Source organism: Phodopus roborovskii, unplaced genomic scaffold (genome assembly GCF_943737965.1).
Source record: "Phodopus roborovskii unplaced genomic scaffold, PHOROB, whole genome shotgun sequence".
In the NCBI taxonomy this organism is placed as follows: Eukaryota; Metazoa; Chordata; class Mammalia; order Rodentia; family Cricetidae; genus Phodopus; species Phodopus roborovskii.
In genome coordinates this window covers 19931874-19951920 of record NW_026126482.1, presented here as the reverse complement: position 1 = coordinate 19951920, position 20047 = coordinate 19931874, and the positions used below count along the sequence as shown (strand labels likewise).

General features: G+C 45.0%; 2 protein-coding genes across 5 annotated transcripts in view; one reads left to right on the top strand and one right to left on the bottom strand.

The window, feature by feature from the left end:
* Positions 1-11756: 11756 nt before the first annotated feature.
* LOC127229302 (uncharacterized) lies at positions 11757-16626 on the bottom strand. 2 transcript variants are annotated; one of them, XR_007835124.1, is made up of 2 exons: positions 15541-15643; positions 11757-12135 (listed from the first exon to the last, which is right to left on the bottom strand). XR_007835124.1 is itself a non-coding variant. In XM_051194381.1 (2 exons), the coding sequence occupies exons 1-2, from the start codon at positions 16412-16414 to the stop codon at positions 12044-12046; spliced, it is 594 nt and encodes a 197-aa protein (XP_051050338.1). In that variant the 5' UTR covers positions 16415-16626; the 3' UTR covers positions 11757-12043. The 2 variants fall into 2 exon arrangements, 1 of the variants encoding a protein (XP_051050338.1); XM_051194381.1 differs by lacking the exon at positions 15541-15643 and adding an exon at positions 15913-16626.
* Hivep1 (HIVEP zinc finger 1) overlaps positions 12782-20047 on the top strand; it is a 130589-nt gene continuing 123323 nt past the window's right edge. The window contains exons 1-2 of one of the 3 annotated variants that reach the window (XM_051194379.1): positions 12782-12876; positions 18933-19075. In XM_051194379.1, coding sequence (XP_051050336.1) covers positions 19036-19075 — 40 coding nt within the window. In that variant the 5' untranslated portion in view covers positions 12782-12876; positions 18933-19035. Of the gene's footprint in view, positions 12877-15445; positions 15595-15876; positions 16008-18932; positions 19076-20047 lie in introns of those variants that run through there. The other 2 variants (XM_051194377.1, XM_051194378.1) reach the window with 2 other exon arrangements.

Genomic DNA, 20047 nt, shown 5'->3' with positions numbered 1-20047 from the left:
TATTCCTAGTGAGGTGGAGGTTACCAGGATCTCAGGTGAGAGGCAAAGAATTGGAGAAACAGAAACTGGAGAAAGCAGACAGTCTGTGGAGAATAAGACGGAAAAACTGCTCTTAACATTCCAGAGTAAGATATTTAGAGGTAGAAGAAACGGTTTTTAGAAAAATAGTTGGAGGTGTCCTTAGATATTAAAAACCGAATTGGGAAAATGAAAAAAATAATAAAAAAAACAAGGTAAATGCTAGAAGACAATGTAGAGAAAATTTCCAAATGAGAAGTGAAAGTAGAAAAATAGGTGATAAAAGGTAAAAGACAAGCCGGGCGGTGGTGGTGCACACTTTTGATCCCAGCACTCGAGAGGCAGGGGCAGGCGGATCTCTGTGACTTTGAGGCCAGCCTGGTCTACAAAAGCTATACAGAGAAGCCCAGTTTCAAAACATAAAATTAAATTTAAAAAAGGGGGACAAGAGACAGTGGAGATGCCCAGGCAGTACAATGTCTGAACTGTTTTCTGAAAGGACTCAGACAGATAGAAAACCATGGAGCTATAATTAAAACATATTTTCCCCTAATGAAATAACACCATATTTTAAGCTAACATTTGATCAAGATGCCCAAAATATAACAGTAAAACAATTAAATATGTCACTGTGAATTTTAGAATATAAGGACAAAGAGAACTGTCTCTGAGCCCTGAGCAAAGAGTCATCTCACACGAAGAATGGAGGCTCAGAACGTCAGGAAACGCCTCAACAAGCTGGAAGTGGACAGACAGTGGGCTTAGAGTCTTCAACGTTCAGGACAAAAAATCTTTCTATTCTAGAATTCTCTCTCCAAACGAAGTGTAAGTTAAACCTGAGCATCAGAAGAAGGAGATCTCCAGTCTAAAGTCTCCAAGGAACCTTTTCCTGGAAGCCACTGAAGGGCGGGCACACCCAAAATGAAAAAGAAGGCATGGAATCCCGGAAATGGCTGTCCGGCAAGGGAAAGGAGAAGGCGATTGTCAAGATGGTTGTGAAAGGAATCACAAAACAAGCAAGTCTGACCACAAAAGCTTGGACAGAAAACTAAGCATATTGGCTCATATCTGTAACCCAGGAGAAACTGAGGCAGGTGGAGTACATCTTCAAGAAAAGCTTGGACTACAGAATGCCATCACAGGCAAAACCGGAGACAAAGCAAGACTAAGTGAATGTAAATGTATTGATATGCTTAGCTAACAGGATGAATTAGTAAATGGATACATATATCCAAGTAAATATATAAATCAAGGATTTTCTTTAGGGAGCCGAAATCATAGTATGATGGGCCGATTGTCTTTGAACCACATCCACAGTGACATTCATGGTCATGAGGATAACACTAAAAGCTGACTGATGACTTAATCAAATGCTGCTCCACTGGGGATGGAGAGTGTGGATGAAAGTGAGATAAAAGCTATCTGTTTGGAAGTGAGATGTCACTGATAATATCTAATATTCAAAAGTCAGAATTCAGAAGGACACTTACGTTATATTGAGACACATGCATATATGCAATGATAGCTTTAAAGAACTGAAGCCATTTTCTCCTTGGATTCAGAGTGCAGCTGCTAAGAGACAGCATTTCATATCCCACTACCATCTAAGCCTCTAGCCCAACCTCCCTGATGCTGTGACCCTTTAATACAGTCTCATGTTGTGATGCTCCCAACCATGAAATATCTCATTGCTACTTCACAACTGTAATTTTTCTACTGTTATGAATCATAATGTAAACATCTGATGTGCAGGATATCTGATATGTGACCTCTGTGAAAAGGTCATTTGACTCGTGAAGGGTCAAGACCCACAGGTTGGGAACCTCTGCCATAAACCTTCAATCTTATGAGGACAGGGACATGGAAGGCACAGGTATAGGATGTTAACCTACTCTGACACGTCTGAGTTGAACTTGAATTAAGGGATATATATTTACTGCAAAATACTTAAGGATAGAAAGAGTTACAACAGAATGAAAAACTCTCTGGGATAGCGGGAAGCCTTTCTGGAATAAAAAGTACAAAAAAGAAATGATCAAGATAGGAAAAGTCTTGAGTCTTGTATTCTGTCTTTGAAGGCTTTACTGCGTCCAGCTGCATTGAGAGGCAACAGTTTTATAAACATCTTTTTAAATGGGGATGGGGTGGGGGTGGCTCACTCAGTAACATGCTAAAACCTTGAGGACCTGAGTTCAAATTCTCAGCATGTAAAAATCCAAGCACAGTGGCACATGTCTGTAACCCCAGTGTAGGGTGAGCAAAGATCTGTAGATTCCAGGAGCTAAATGGCCAGGCAGCCTAGCCACAAAATGGACTTCAAGTTCTGTGAGAGACTCTGCCTCAGCAGGTAAGGTAGAGAGCAACTGAGGAAGGAGCAGACTCTAGGTGACCCTGACATGCATTCACACTGGTATATATTCATTTGAGCGCACGCATACGCGCACACACACACAAGCACAGGCACACACATAGAGAAAAAGCAGTTTTAAAAACTGAGAATCCAGCTGGGCAGTGGAGGTGCACGCCTTTAATCCCAGCACTTGGGAGGCAGAGGCAGGCGGATCTCTGTGAGTTTGAGGCCAGCCTGGTTTACAGAACAAATTCCAGGACAGGCTCCAAAGCTACAGAGAAACCATGTCTCCAAAAACCAAAACCAAACCAAGACAAACAAAACAAAACTGAGAATCCATGCATGCCCCTTTCTTCTAGCTCTCATCTCGCCACATTGCAAGCAGTTACACAGCTCTACCCAGTGCATTCCCTGTATCATTTTCCTTGTTTCATCTGGAAAATGCTTTTGATTTGTTGATTTGGTGGTTGAGCAGCACATTAGAAAGATTAAAGCAACAGGTAGATTTCTGAGTTTGTAGTACTGTTTCTATACCAGATTCAAAGCAATCACTGAAAGGAGCGTGTGTGTGTGTGTGTGTGTGTGTGTGTGTGTGTGTGTGTGTGTGTGTGTGTGTGCGCGCGCGCAAGTGCACACAGGTGCGTGCACACACACGCACATGCATATAATACTTTTGAAAAGTTTCCAATCTATAGGAGCTAATCATGCCTCAATGTTTTCTCAAAAAAGCAATTCAAATGGTTTTTCCTAATTTTTACTAAGATGTAATGCTCTAGAAAATATATCACATAATTCTTGAACAGATAAAATAGAAAGGGACAAAATGTATATATTGAGTTTGTTCTCAAATTGATGGCTTACAGTGAGAGCCAGGACATCCAACCTATGCTATAGGATAGAGAGGAACCTAAAAAAAGAAAAGAAAAGAAAGAAAATCTAGATGTGACTGTAGAAGCTTTCCCTAGATCAGAGATGCTATGTGGTTTTCACCATACCACCTTAAGTGGGAAAACTGTGAACCAATGAAGGAGTCCATAAGAAAATGGACTAAAGACTGCCTAAAAACTTGAGTTCTATAACTAAATTTTTATTATCACAAAGTGCATGATTAGAAACCCTGTATACAAACAATGGATTCTTGAACCTAGATTGTGTCCGGTCCCAAGTAATCTCTTTAGTAGTAGGCACTGAATAGGGAAAGGATTTCGGGGTCAGGGTAGGTGGTATAACTTGTGCATCTTTCTCACCCAATTATCAAAATTACATAGTCAATCGAATACGACCAATTTCCTTGGATGGAGAGGTCATAGCTGATACGTAAAGAGTTGGTTGTAAATTAGTAAGGAAGACATAATGGGGGTGTCTATAATAGGTATGAATTGTCTGTTTCAGAACAAAGAAGCAGAAAATGCCAGTCATAGCCACATTAAGTGACAGGTATGACTTAGTTACTGCTACAATGTGGACCAGCCACATCCACTAAAGTGTGGACCAGCACATCCACTGAAGACCCCTGTGCTGGAATGTGGTTTCCAGGGTGGCACTACTGCGAACCTTTGGAGTGGAGCTTGCTGGGACAAAATTAGGTCACTGGGGGTGTTGCCTTCAAGGAAGGGTACCACAGGATCCAGCTGTCTCTCCTCACCTCTTTTTTTTTTTTTTTTTTTTTTTTTTGACCACTGTGAAGTGAGCAGCTTTGAGCTGTCACACACAGTCCACCATGATGCTCTTTCTCACCGCAGGCTCTAAAGCAACAGGCCAACCTCTGACGCTTCGAGCTAGATTGAAATGTCTCTTTTTACTAGTTAAGTGTCATGGTTAATCAAAAATGATTCAATCAAAGGGGAAAAATGAGTCATGATCCGTTGGTTGTTTTCTTGCGATGTGTGTGTGTGTGTGTGTGTGTGTGTGTCTGTGTGTGTGTGTGTAATAGCAGTAAGTGCTAATTTATACCATTACCACCTATATGTCACCAGGCCTTAGCTGCTTTGTATAAAGTGACTGCAGGCTACTGCAATGCATTTGAAGTTAAAGAATCTGTGGTTTGCTGGTTCTGTTTCAACAAGCAGCGAAAAAGAGTCACAAAGTTGAAGAATGCAGCTATCTATCTGATCGGTCAGCTTTCTGCATTCCCATATAGAGCATGAGGGAAAGGCATGGATCAAATATGAGTGGTAAAGGCAGACATTGGGCACAGGGGTAATGTGGAGGTGGAGTGAGTGAGTGAGTGAGTGAGTGAGTGAGTGAGTGAGTGAGTGAGTGAGTGAGTGAGAAGAAAGTAAAACAAAATTGCAGACAAGATGAATGGAGCTTTGCAGGGGAACAAGGACCTCATTAGGAAAGCCAGTGAAGGGAAGGCTGGACATAATCTGTTGAATCACACTGAGGTTTGAAAGCTAGCTACAGAGTACGGGCTTTGCATTAGAGGGAAGGGAGTTACAGGATCAAAGTATCGTTGCAGGAGATAATTAGGGTGGTGTGCTGGTTAAAAGAAGCTAGGCATGTTTGGACTCTGGCCTTCTTTGCCAAGTTGATGTCATGGTGGACAACTGCCTTCTCGCAGACACCCTTAGATGTTACTATTGGCAGCCCCAAAGGGCCTTGGGAGCAACCTGCTACCGATCCTTTTATGAAATGTAGTAGAGATGCGTTTGCTTTTCATCTTTAGCTATCTTTTGAAGAAGACTGAGGAAAAAAAATTTACAATGTGTCACATTAGGTCTGTACAAATTTCCTAAATGCCAGAAGAAAGCCTGGAGCTGCCAGGGTAAGAAAACAAGAAGAGGAGGTCTGCTTCTCAGGAAAAACAGCCTTGGGAGACACTGTTGGAGCCGAGGTCAGAACTGCAGGATGTAGTCAGCTGTAAAGAGATAATTCTGATTGCAATTAGTCAAGAAATCTAAATGCAAGAAGCCAGGTGTTGGGGCAATAAAGTAAAAGAAAGTAGTATTTCTCATCTAAAGATGAGAACATGTGTAAATATTAATAGAAATAATTATAAGTGGATTTGAGGGCAGATGTCTCATCACGTTCATATAATCTAATGTATGTAATCATTCTTGGGATTTGGAATAAGCCATTTACTTCAAGCGAAGAAGCAAAAAGGGGAAAGGAAGCAGCACAGAGGTGGGGCAAGTAGGTACCAGAAAGGAAATAAAGGCTTACTTAAAAGGGGATGTGGGGGCTGGAGAGGTGATGTAACAGCTAAGCAGTTCATGCTTACAGAGAATGTGAGTTCAATTCCCAGCTCTAAGGGATCCAACACACATGCACGCACGCACACGTGTGCGCGCGAACACAGCACACACACACACACACACACACACACACACACACACACACACACACCACAAAGGCTTAAGGGAAAGGTCTTTAATTAGATACTTATGGAAGTAGATACTTCCAGATCACTTAAGGAGCACACATTGCTTCTCCTGTAGAACTTCTCGATCACAACATATTTTACCCACAAGGACAGCGTTTCATAACATAGTTAAGCTGAGGTTTCTAATTGGCAGTGTATCTGGGTTGGAACTTGGATGGAAGTGCCATTAAGATATCTTTCTCCTTTCTATAACCTCTACTTTAATGTAGCAGAATGTGCCTTTTTACTTAATTACCAACTGGTCAATAGTACATGCCAGGTTCTCAACATTGTCATTTAAACAGTCACCCCCAAAAGCAGAAGCTTCCAGAAGCTGTCGGTAGCAAAAACTCCACACTGTTAAACTCCATCCAGTATTTTCAAAGCACCTCAGGATCTCTCAATCATTTTATAATTGTATTTTTAGTCTGTATTCATGTTTGTTTTGGTAGTGCTGTGGCTCAAACCCCAGGGTATGCACATATTAGGCAAGTACTCTAGCCACTAAGCTACATCCCAAGCCCACAATTTCTCAGTTAGACCCTTACCATTTTCACTCAGGGTCCTCAAGAGTTGATATATACTGTGAGGATCACAAGCCATGAACCATTACCATAACATTTGTTATGGATCATTTTCCACATGCATGTTTGGTTGTGTTTTAGAAACTAAGATAATCAGATTTCTTAAGAAAAAAGTCTTACAGGTTTTAATAAAAAAAAAGTGTGTGTGTGAATTTTTTTTTCATAGTACCCAAATGGATACAGGTTTATCAGTTGCTCAGACTAGGTATTCCCTAAGAATGCTGTTATTTCATCAGTAGAAGAAATAGTTTTGGAAGAACCATTCTCCTCCTGCACATCAAGCCTTGCTAAAAGAGAAGTATACTTTTGGAAGTGTAAAAAATTGGGGGAGACAATGGTAGACAACTTTTGCCTCACTTTCCTGGAAGTCACTTTATTTTGTTCCATGTGGTAGACTATGGGATTTTCTGAGAGAACACTGTTACGAAACTCCTGTGCCATCCCAATCCAGGAAGGGAGGGGGACTGTTGTGACTCTCCTGTTACCAAGTGAGCCATGGAATTTTACGACCAGAAGGTTCCACAGCAGTTGGGAACCACAGTTGTATGAATAGCAAGAAGACAAATGTGTGTGGCTTGTTACTCCGGCTCTGAGCACTGTGCCAAGATTTGCTGCTTGCATCAATATTTTTTATAATTACCAACCCTTGTGTGTGCAATCCATTAATAGCAAACAAACAAAAACAAAAACCAAATAAACAAAAAAAACCAAACATCACCACCAAAAACAAACAAACAAAAAACCCAAAACCTTTCAAATAAGATCTATACAGTCTTTATGTTAGAAAACCATCTGGATAGCTGATACTCCTGCCCCAACCTTATTTAGATGTCTTAGATGTCTTATTTTAACCCTTGTTCCAATTTATTTTTATCGACTCCCATGAATAAGGTTCTACCTCCTCTTATAAAAATTAAAATAGCTGAAGAATGTGAAAAGTATTAGAAACAAATCAGAACTGTCCATAAACTATTACTGCCTTGTCATTAGTGGCCAGCTTGCCTTTCCTCCTCCAGCTCATCTCTCTAATGGTGAGTTAACACTACTTTTATTTTATTAGTTCTTTCCATGATACTCCACTTTTCCCCCAAGTTGGACTTTGGTTTCTTTGGCTTCCTTTACACACCGGTACCCAAAGACATAGACATTTTGGTAAAATAGGAATTAACGCAGTAGAGGGAGGTGGAGTCAACAAAGATGCTGAACTCAAAAATCACAAATTCATAACCGTGGGTTTCTACAAACAGAAAAAAATTGACAAACTAGTACAGAATAATACAGTGGAGAGTTTAGGCAAAGGGGAAACTTGATGGCTGAATGGTTGTTTGCCGGAAGCAATTGAGTTGCAAAAATCTGATTCACAGAGTAGGCATGTGGGAGAGGTTGTAGAACACAGTATTGCAAGTTGGAAGCTGCTGGCCTGGGAGGCTTGGGAAAGAGTGGTCTCAGAGAGGTACAAGACCTCTTACCTATGGATGGTCATTCTAGCAGCAGTGTCAACTTTCCAGTCGACCCGAGTGGATCCTGTCTGCTGGACCTGGGATCTGAGGACCTGGAAGACTGGGGTGGACCACAGTTTAATGTTGTAGACAATCTTCCTTCAGTTTTAGAGCAGCATAATCTAAGGAAGGTTGAGTTCAGAAAGACACGATGATCAGAAAAACATGTAAAATAAAAGACACTAAACACATACTAAATATTAACAGAGCAACCCTTTCCCAGGACTTTCTCAGGATAGATCCATTTAAACACAAGTGCCTGGTTCATGCTATACATTATATCTTGGCAAGCACAAAAGCCAGGCAGAAGGCCATATCCAGATTCATGGCACACTGACCAGACTGGGTTCTATACTGACGTTCTCACATCCAACAAGAATAAACATGCCTTATAAGTTAAATGAAAATGTAAATGTTTGTCACAGGAGGCATGAAATCACATCCAAGAACAACCGAGGGAACAAAATCCAGCTGAGGTGAAAGGCCCTCTGTCCTTTTTCCCTAGAGCCTTTCTCTCAGTTCCCCAAGGCATTGCTCACCATGAGTTGTTCGTTTGTTTGTTTGTTCCCACATAGCAGTACAAGCACTCAGGTTCCCTTCCATTTCTTACTAAGAACTTGTTTGTTTTCCAAACCTTCTTAATCCAACAATTACAGCAACCCAGAGGAAAAAGGTGAGGCATGTAAATTTAAGTAGGTGGGATCACTTGAAATTTTTTTTTAAATAAATCACCTTTAAACCTGTACTCCGCGGTATTTTTTTCTCGCTTTTAGTGGACAAATACCTCCTTCATCCCCTCTTTTGTCTTTCCTTCACTTCTCTTATTCACACTAAATGCTAAGCTACTGAAACTCTATTAGACCACAGACGATGAGAACTTCCCTTTCTAAAATGATGAATGAAGGTTATGAGCAAGTGAGAGGAGTGGAGGGCTGGGAAAGAGGGCAGAGGCGAGCACCTGGGGAGACGGGCACAGCCCGAGAATTCTCCAGGCATGCTCTTTCTGTAGTTTGCTGGTGACACTGTACAATCTTTGGGGCCAATCTGAATCCCAGCAGCCTCCTCTGTAACCCGAGGAGATCTCTTTAAGCTCAGTTATAGAACTTTGAGTCCAGAAATGGAAGTTTGGAAAGTTGTCTGTAAAAGAAAAACCTTGAAAGAAGAAAAGAGCTCGCTTATATTGGCATGGGAGGTGAGCAGGATTCAGATGCCACCTTTCTTTCATTGTGCAAACATTGCTCCTACATTGTTCTAGGTGGGAACAAGCACAGATAAATAAATAACAATAGAATACAGGGCTTGGAATGAGTGGGCCTGTTTATTTGTTTGTTTGTTTGAGGCAGGGCTCTCTGTGTAGCCCTGACTTACCTGGGTGGGATTAAAGGTGTACACTATCACACTCCATTTAAGCCACTGTATGCAGGGTTGAAAAATAATATACATGGAAACCAATTAGATAATTCTAGTATGTTAGATGTTGTAAAAGAAATTAATAGAGTGACAAGACAGAGTTTGTGTATGGGAGGAGAAAGCCAGACCTTAGATGATGCTTAATTTACTTGTGTTCGGGAAAATAAGATCCTTCAATCATTCAGCAACTCATAAAACAGATTTATTTACCACTGTATCTGTCTACACAGATGGATTTCCATGGTAGGTTTGATAACTCTTTCTAAAAATGTTAAGGTATAGAGTACACAGCGTTATTTTAACTGGGCATGGTGGCCACACCTTTAATCCCAGCATTTAGGAGGCAGAAACAGGAGGATCTCTGTGAGTTTTAGGCCCTCCTGGTCTACCTATAGAGTGCCAGGGCAGCCAAAACTACATAGAGAGACCCTATCCCCAAACAAATAACACAACCCAAAGAGTTATTTAGTAGTAACTTTTCCTAGTTGCAGAAGTTTAGAAGAAAGTCCAGATCCTTTCTAAGACAGGCAACACCCCCTTCCTAGGTTGGAACAAACTCCATTGTTCAGGATCGCTTTAAAAAACAACTCATTGTGGGCTGGGATTAAAACTTCTCTGTCCCAGCACTGGGACAGAGGCAAGTTGATATCTGTGAGTTCTAGGCCAGCCTGGGATACATAGTGAGACACTGTCTCAAAGAAAACAAAAGAACTCCCAAACAAAACTCTTATAAGCCACAGGGCTGTGTCTGGCCACCTCAGTGCTACTGTATTTGGAATCAGGGACTTTAATAGCAATTAGAGTTGAAATGGTGGTTTAAATGGAGCACTGATCCCTGGGATTAGGGTTATTTTAGCTCATAGTTTGAGGGTGTGGTCCATCTCGGATGGGAAGATGCTGAGGCTGTGATTGTGATGTGCAGCCAAGACCCCTAGCCATCTTACTGCTCTCAGAAAAGAAGCCAAGAGAAGGCAGGTAGCAGGGCCTGCTATGAAACTCTTAGGTCTGCCCTTAGTCACCCACTTCAGCCAGCAAGGCTTTCCCTCCCAAGGGTTCCACAAGCCCCCCAAACAGAGCCACCAGCTGGAGACCAAGTACTTAAACTCCTAAGCCTATGGGGGGTATTGCATCTTCCATCTAGAGTGTCCTTACAGGGAGAGGAATCAGAGCCTTCACTTTTTCTTCCTTCCTCTCCCATGCATACAAACCCCACCCAGACAGGCCTTGTGAAGACTCACCAAGCAGGCAGCCATCTGTGGTCCTCAGTAGAAAGGAATCTGCTGCAAACTTCATTTTGGACTTCCACACTCCAGAACTGTGAGGGGATAAATGCATGCTGTCTGTGATCCCCAGTCTGTGGTAGTTCGTTACATCAGCCAGAGCAGACTGGCACCATGGCTTAGACTGTTGTGCTTATTTCTACATAATTTGATCACAGGTCAGCAGGTTTTGTAGAATCCTGTTCACTGGTTCCTCTGTTTCTCAGTGTGACACGTAGGACATGGTCTACAAGGAATCCAGAGCACTGCATATAGCATGTCTGTCAATCATAACTACCCTTCTTCCAGACTATTTAATAGGCAGTACACCAAATAATATTTATGAAACAGTCATACTCAACATTGAATTAGGCATTTCCCAACAGAGCTAGCAGTGTGAATTAAACAAATGTGGGGGATCTTATACTTCCCCAAATTAGAAATCTTCAAACCCAAACACATCTTCCCTCCACTCCTTCCAGCCTCAGATAACCCAGCAACTACACTTTTCTGACACCATGTACCGATTTCTCAGAGCTTGAATAGCTGCAGATTTCAAAGCAATGACTTCTTTCCTTTTCTGCTCCACAGGTAAGGAATATTACCAAGTTATTATAGTCTTTTCCCCCATAAAATACGGCCTTTATGCTTTAGCCATCCGAATCTTCTGTGGAATTCAGTCATGAATGTACCATGCACTAACTCCATGGCTCTTGGCAGATTACTTAACATTTTAGAAATGGGACGAAGGAGAAATGACAGCAGGAAGCTTGGGCAGCCACCACTCCTACAGTCACAACAGCTAGTGTCACGATTGCTGTATGTAGTCTTTGTACCCAGCTCCCATATCTCACTCCCAAATCCTTCAGCCACAACAACTTTGCTTAAAAAGACCATTCTCTGTCCAGATGTCTCCAAACGACTACCAACTGCTTGCAGCATCATGTCTTAATTCCTTCCTAAGGATGAATGAGTGGGCTCTCCTCTAACTGCCTGGTGCCGGTTCATTGTGACTGGTGCACCATGGCTGCTACTACTAGGAAAACCTACCAGGACAGCCCAGGTGCATGACTGCCATCTGGGTATGAATAACAAGAGCTTCCCTCCCACTCTCAATACTGTCCTAATTTGGGTGTCAGTCATTCTTCACTCACCTGGACTTATTACTGCAGGGAGAGAAATAACCCCTCATGGGTCTCTCCTCATTTAGCGGCTGCTTCTCTGGGTTTGAGAACTGTGCTTATCTTACTGGCAAATCCCAAACTTTCCCTCAAAGCTCTACGGAGGACTCACCCTCTTCTGGAACTTTCTTTTGGATAGACTTTCCCTCCACCCAAAGATCGCTCAGCAGTCATATAAATAACTCAGAGTAACTGTAATTGGCTCTGTTTATAAGCTGTGGCTTGTATCTATTCTCCCTCCAGGTAGTTTTCCATGTGTTAGTGCTGTCTCCATTAATTTGTAAACTCCCAGAGGGCAAGGCCTGAACACAGCCTGGCGCTGTCATTAAGGGCATGTGCCAGAGAGGATGAATGAGAGACCGTGCCTTTCCTTTATTACTAACCTGTTCTATTTCTGATTTTCAAAACATCTTTCCTTAGTGATGATTCCGAGACTGGAAACTTAATACAAAATACATATCCAGCTTGAGCTGGTGTGCAGATAAATAGCATAAAACCAAGAGTTACAAGCTTTTCATAACAGAAAGGGGAGGGTATGCAGGTATTTTGACCCATAAGGAAATCTATAGTGTATTATTACAATTTATCATCTTCGAAGTTGTATTCTTGTCTCTTCGAGGCTGCAGGAATCTCTCAGAGAGAAAATAATACCTGCTTCCAAAGCTGAGATCTAAAAACTGAACAGAGCCTGGAGAAACATCCAGACGATCTCGTTACAAGTTCGTACTGTGAGTGGAAGGAAAAAGAGTGTAATCTTGGGAGCCCTCCTTCTCTGATTGGAGCAGGAAAAGTAGCTCAGTTCCAAGACCAAGATCACTAGCTGGGAGAGCCTCCTTCAGCTCAGGTGATAAAGGGAGTCCACAAAGGTCCTTCTTTTCCATCCTGTGTTAGAGCCTGGGATTCCATCCTCTGGCCACCTGCTGCACTGGCTGCTAGCAGCACCCACAGTGGTGAACATCCGACTATTACCAGGCACTGAGCTCAAGGTATAACCCACGTAGGCGGCTCACTAGATAACATCAAAGCTATGAGCAGGGGCCAGAAAGGGGGGGGGGGGGAGCAGCTCAGCGAGGGAACCAAGCGCCTCCCCCAGCGTTTCCTCTCACGCCCACTTCCAACCTAGGAGGCTTTTGGTTTCTGCTTTTGTTGTTTTTAAAATGAAAAGTTGAACCCAGGAAGCTTGGGAGCAAGAGTTTTTGCCTTGCAGTTCGGTAAGTTTTCTTTCCTCGGTTCTTTTGTCTGCTTGGCTTGGGAAGAGCCCGGTCGTAGGGGACAGTTGCTGCGGGGAAGGTTTGTAGTCCGGTGGCCCCGAGTGGGAGGCGAGGGGGAGGGGAGAGGACTCGTTGGTGGACGGGGAAGCCCAGCGTGCAGGCTGGAGGGGAGGGACTGGCGGTGTGACCCAGGGCCAGCAGGAGGAACCTCCGGGATCTCCGCGTGGCGGTGGCGCTGCTGTCCGCACAGGGCGGAGGGCCGGAGCCGCGGGGCCGCGCCAAGGGGGAGCCCGAGCCAGACAGCACCCGGCGGCCGCGTGGGAACCCGGGTAGGGGGAAGGAGCAGGCGCGGCCGCGGCTTGGATGGTGCTCTCCCTAAGCTGCTCAGCTGGGGAAATGCGATCAGAACCCCTCAAGACCCCACTTTTCCCAAGGGGCGCAATATAAACATTTAAATGATCCGTGGATAAACAGAAGGGGCCCCTGGAACCTCTTTGCTTCTCCTAAATCTAGAACCATTATCCGGATCCCCGTTGTTCCAGGATTTTTGACAGTTCAATCTGAAGGTTACCACTAACAGGGTAATCGGGATCACACATACAATTCCGTTTATTTGCTATAGTCTGAGGACCTACTATTTACTGTGTCACAACACAAGCTGAAACAAGGTATTTATATATAACATAGCTGTATTTTTCTGCATTCTGGCACGAAACAAATCGCATTTAGGGAATTCAGAAAACTTAGCAGGAAAGTGTTCTGTATTATCTGTCTCAGACAAGTTTTAATACCTGTTTGCTGCTCAAGAAAATATAGTGAAATGACAATTCAAAATCAGATGCAGTTTGTTCAAACATTCATAGCATCGCTATATCCTAAAGACAAAGTGGGTTCATGGATAAATTTCTGTTGTGTTTAGCAACTATCAAGTCAAAGAATGCACCCTGGCACTTAGCTATTTTTTTTTTTCCGTTCCAAGTAACACACACTAGACTTAGGAAGAATGTGTCTTTATCCTAACACATTACATATAGGTTCACATCTATGTGTATGCTTAGCTTTAGATTCAAACAGCTCAACTGGGGGAAGGGCGCTACACTATATTCTTTGTGAATCTGACCCATTGGATGTTTTATTTAATGAAATAGATGCTATCCCACTGAAAAGTTAAAATGACACTATTCCATTGTAGAGCTAACATAGCATGCTACCCACCATTTGAACTTTCTAGTTGCCCGATCTTTGCTCCTATAACCAAATTTACTTTCTCGTAGGCATATTTTCCCCTTTGCAAAACATTATTTTTGGCTCTAGGCTTGCCATTACTGAGTATTCCATTTTTAATCATTTCCATTCTGGGGCTTTGAGCTTTTCTTAGCTCGAATGAGCCAGAGGTAGGACTTCCTCAGGGGATTTTAGGGGTCAACCGTTAGCAGGAACGGCCTGGACATCTTTATGAAAGCCTAGGGGAACAAAACAAGTTTGCACAGATGGTCAGCTGTTAGTAGGCGTATGGTCGTTTAGCAAAGAATATTTTTGTTTTGCGTCTCTTTCTCTCTCTCTGTTTCACACGTTTTTCTTTCCAACTTTGAGGTGGCCCGTTACATCAGTCACTTCTGACTTTTTAGCAGATATGTGGAATTTTTAAATGCAAACTGCTAGCACTCTTCATCTCTAACCTTGAAAACCTGCTTCCATCCCCAGATTAAGCTCTCCTGATATTTCCAGAAGTTTCCAGTCCCCTTTCTCTAACACTTTCTAGAAGCCGGGGTCAAGCTCTGGTTTGTAATAAATTAATCTGTCTTCCTATTTCACTCCCCCAGAGTTCCAGAAGCCGGCTGGGCGACTCCGCCCTGTACCCCCTCCTCTGCTCCCAAAGTTCCCTGGCGGGTTAGTCCCCAGCTGTCAGGCAGGCAAGGAGGGGTTAACTGCGCTCGCTGCTTCGGCTCTGGGAAGCACCGGCTCTCTCCGGAATAACCTTGGCTTTCCTCGGTCTTTTAATAGAACATCCGCCACCAAAAAAGTGCTTTCATTTCAGGGCTTAATAAAACGTCCCCTCCGACCCTCTAAACCAACACCCCGCCCCCTTTCTTTCTTTCTTTCTTTTTTTTTTTTAAAGTTATTTTTCAAAGTTAATGAGTTTCAAGTTTCACAATGATTTCCCCTTCCCTTTACTTGGAGCTGAGGAAACCCCCTTGGGGTCCCCCCTCCCTCCCGGGTCCTCCTCCTCCCCACTAGGGCCAGGGCGAGGGGCGGGGCTGGGAGACACCATGACGTCACCGGGCCGGCCCACATCCTGCTCTAGAAAGTCAAAAGACGGTAAAGAGAATCGGGCGCCGCCCGGCCCCGCCCCTCGTCCCGGGCCAACCGCCCCCGACTGCGGCCCGGCCGGGCTTCCCCGGGCCGCGGAGCCCCGCCTCCTCCCCCGCCCCGCCCCGCCCGCCCCGCCCCTCGGGCCGCGCCTCCTCCCGCGTCCTGGGTCCCCGCGGCGGGGCCTGCGGCGGGCGGGCGGGCGGCCGGGCGGGCGGGCGGGCGGGCGGGCGGGCGGGGCGGCAGGGGGCCCCGGGCCGGCTTCACGCGAGCCCGCCCTCCCGCCGCAGCCCCCGCCCCGCCGCCCCCGGGGATCCCCTGCTGCCCCGCCCACGCGCGGGGGAAGCCGCCGACCTTCGCCCTGGTCGCCCTCGCCCTGCCAGCCGTCCTCACGGACACCCGGGAGAGGTAAAGGCCGCTCTCCCGCCGGGTCCCACCCGGTCCCTCCCGCGCCCCGCTCGCTCCTCGGTGCCCGTCGGCAGCGGGACCGGGCGCGGCGGGGACGGGGCCGCGGGAGGAGGTTTTGCTTGTGTCCCGGTTGTCAAGTGCAGCGCAGCTCCCGACGGGGTGCGGGCGGGGTGCGGGCCGGGCGCGGCGGTGGGGGCGCTGCACCCGGGAGAGCGCAGCGCGGGGGGCGGGGGCCGGGACCACCTCCCCCTGGCGGGCGGGCGGGCGGGCGGGCGCGCGGGTGTGCGTGTGAGTGTGTGCGCGTGTGCCGGCGCCGACCTTGCGGAGGGGATGCTGCGTGCGGGAGCCGCTTGCCACTTCGCCGGGTCCTGGCCGCACGGGCGGCGGGAGCTGCGGTCCTGCGAGTCCAGCAGGTACGGAGGGCCGGCCTCCCGGTCGCCACCGCCGCTTCTCGCAGCAGGGCTCGGCGGGGCTGCGGGAGACCAGGCCGCGGCTTCCGCACCTCCCGGCTTTGTGGCTCGCTTTCCCTTTCGTTCTTTGCCCGGGGTGCCTGTTTACTCCGGGCCACCTGGGTAGTTTCTCTCCGGGTAGGGCGCGCGCCCGCCGCTGGTGGATCGGGGGCGGTGGGCAGGGGCGCGGGGCGGCTCGGGCTCGCCGCGGGGTCGGGCTCCAGCAGGAGTTGCGGCTTGAGAGGGGAGGGGGCGGCGGTGAGGCTGGCGCGAGGAGGAGTCTCAAGGCTGCCGCGCTCGCCTGCTCTGTCCTCCGCCTCCTCTGGCTCTCCGCATCCACTCCAGGCTCCTTCCGGAGCTGGCACTTCCATTCCCCCCTCCTTCTGGCATGCGAAGCGCTTTGTTCAGTACAGCGTTGCAGAGGGGTTTTCCCAGGCTCCGCCCTCCACATTCATTCATGTTTTTTCTTCTTGAGACTGCCTTTACGCTTTTTGATCGTGTCCTGTTTTTGCACCTTGTAGTATATTTTTCTTTCCCGAGAAAGAATGGTTGATCACTCCTCCTAGTCGCTACAGTGCTGTCGTCTTTGAAAATAACCACTTCTCCTCCACGGATTTAAATGTGGGCTGGACAGCTAGGGACAGGGGGTGGAGGCTGCAAAACCGGGTCGCCCAAAGCTGTTACAGGTTGGGAATTTGCATATTCTACATTTATGCTTGGGAGCTGATGGGGCGTCACGTGATCGGCTTCACTCAAGAGTTTACGCTTTAAAAACTTAGTAATATTGTGATCGCTTAGAAGCTTTAGTTTTTTAAGGAACGGAGCATTCATACGCTTTTTCAATTCTCTGTGCAGTCAGAACATTCTTGAATTCGATAGCTGATGCCTCTGTGGTAACGGGAGTTGAAGAGCATTATCTTTTGTAGGTCATTAGCTGGTGCTGCAAGACACATCATCCATCGTTGACCATCGTGTTTCTTAGTCTTCCTCCTGCATTAGGTTGTGTAGTTTGTGCTATGTCTGTGCTGGCATATGTAGCCCTGTTAGCAATACAGCAAGCACGTTAATTGTAGCCACCGTTTTCTTGTGCGTTTTAGCTAAAGTGAAAGCGTACATTTCTAAAAGCTTATTCTGGGATTTTAGACACATCCTTTCCCTTAAGATGCGTTCTTCCCGGGAATTAATATTTCAGCATTTTCGTGTGGCAGGCAAAGCTTCTACTTTGTTGAGCTTAGTCCTTACAACAACCCTTCTGAGGTGGATAATGTTTCCTGGTTTAAGGCTTGGGAAATCTGATCTTTTCAGAGTGGTTAAGTACCTTGAACAAGGCCACACACTATGGGGTAAAGCCTGGCCTTGAACCCAGTCTGGTTTGATTCCAAAGTATGTCCTCACAATTTGCTGTGTCATTCATCCTTTTGGGAGGGGGTTGCTTAGGATAGGTAGGTTAAGTGTTACCTTCTCTGAGGAAATGGGCATGGAGTCATGTGGGGCCACATTCCATAGTTAACTGATCTGAGGCAGATTTCCTAACCTCTTCTAAAACCTGTTTTTGTTTGTTTGTTTCCTGTAAAATGGATGAATTGGAGCTGTTGTCTCAGTAGTTAGGATTGAATTAGGTGATAGGTAGAAACTCTACAGTAAAACAAGTACCCACTAAGTATTCTATTGTGTCATGTGCGCTAATAGATATGACAGGTTTTGAACAAAGTGTCCTTAGTCTGTTCCTTATGTTTGCTTAGCGATTAAACTTCAGTTTCACCTTTAGTGCCAACATAATGGGCTTTGCTTATCAGTGTTGTTGCAGGAAGTAAAAGCTGAAATTTTAACTGATTGTTGAGAAAAAATCTAATGGAAGAGACCTGGGTTACTGATTTGGGAATTTGGGTGGTTAGGTTTCAGGCACAGTCAACCTTTTGACATTGCAACATAATGTCATGGTGTCATGGCTCAAGAACCTTGCTACTTGCTACAGAGTTACAAAAAAAAAAAAAAAAAAAAAAAAAGGAACTCTTGTAATGTTTTAAATAAGTTTACTATTTTGTGCATATTTAGAGATCCCCAGTCAAACTTGGTCACTGCCCATGGGCTGTGGGTTGGACCTGCCCGATGGATAATTGCATAATGGCATGATGGATTTCAGATTGCTTTTGAAAAGGCACAGTCAGGACAGACTAGGTTATGCTGCAGTAACAAGTAATTCCCAGGCCTTAAAACAACAAAGGGCTGCTTTTTGTTTAGCCAGCATGATCATATTGTGTAACTGGCATTGCAACCCTTTAGTAATACACACTGACTGGAACAGTGCCTGGCCTGTGCCAGAGGGGACAGAATGCTCTGGAAGATCTTTCTTTGATAACTAAGTGGGACTGCATGAATGTGAGGCATGTCTGTGGTCTACTCAAAGGTCAACAAGCAGCTGCAGATCACAGGCATGTGTAGTCCTGCCATGAACCTGGAGTGGAGGCGTGCCATCACTGGGGAACAGCCACCATAGCAACTGTACCTGTTAACTGAGTCAACTGAAATGGCATTACCAGGACATTGGGCTTCCCTTATGAATGGGCATATGGACTGTATACAGCATAACTCTTTCACGTTACATTGCTAACCTTAATTGTAATTCCAGTAATGCCATTCTAAACCAAATCTTTTCAGTCTAGTCTAAGCTATGTCTACTAACTTTTTGCTTCTCTTGTTTAATCAACAAGAAGGCCTAGGGAATGTCAAGATGACCTACCTGTCCTGTGCTTAGTTAAAATTGAATGATGTTCGCAAAGGTTACCTTTTTCTTGTGGTTCAGTCAGCACTGCTCTAAGCCCTAGCTTTTAACGTATCCTTTTCTTTTGAAGGTAGTGAGACTTACTGCTTTTGTCTTTTTCTTTCCAGCATGTGGATTAACTGATGTGGGACAAGTACATGGAGCCAGCCTTTTGTAACCTGCTCTTCCAGCAATTTCTAAGAAGAAAAAGGAGCTCTTAAATCTAAGAAAATGCCTCGAACGAAGCAGATACATCCCAGAAATCTCCGAGGTAAGGCATCATCAAGTGCGTCATTGGCACCAGCAATGGCTGTGGGTTCCTCGGATGATGAGCCTGCTCCATTTGCTTCATTCCCCTCTGTCTTATGTAGTAGTTGTCCTTTATGTGTTGAATGGATGAATTCCACAGAATGACAGTTTTCCGGTTCAGGGCTAAGATTGATCATTTCTTAGCAGGAACTATGGAATCTGAAATTGATGGTTGCTATTTTCTGATGATTGAAACCACTGTGATTTTATCTTCATTCAAAAGAAAAATCTCTCCTCTCTTCGTTTTGTGTCTGTGGGAAATTGAACCTTGTCCTTCAAGCACGTTAGGCAGGTGTTGTATCGTGGGCTTGCCTTCTGCGTTCCCATATCCTTTGGAGATTAACTTCTGTAAGTTGTATCAAGATGAAGACATGAAGAAGAAAGTTGGAATTGACATTTACACAGCACATTGTTTGCAGGTGTCAGAACAAACTACTAATTTTCAACAAAGAAGCATCTCATCAATATTTGTATATAAGTCTAGGGGTCTAGCATGGGGTAGGATGTGGGCTTAACATGCTTGAGACCCTGGGTTCTATTCCCCCCCCCCCACCAAACAAAACAGCAAAGGATACATATAAAACACACTTTATACAAACACCAGAGGGTAAATGTTTTTCTCTTAAAGACAAAGATATTTAGTATCTAAAAGGAAGCAATTTTACTATGTCTGTTAAATGATTTGTATTGTTTTGATGTGTTTCATTCACTGGGAGAAGCAGTCATCTTTTCTATTTGATTCCAATATATAAGAATTCAGCAGTATTAGACTTGTAAGATGGCTCAGTTGGTAAAATGCTTGCTATCCTTCTAGGAGGACCAGAGTTCAGATGTCTAGAAGCCAGTAGCCAGTAGCACAGGTCCTGTAATCTCCCTCTGGGGTAAAGTGGGAGGTGGAAACAGAGTACCAATAAGCTCATGGGCCAGACAGCCT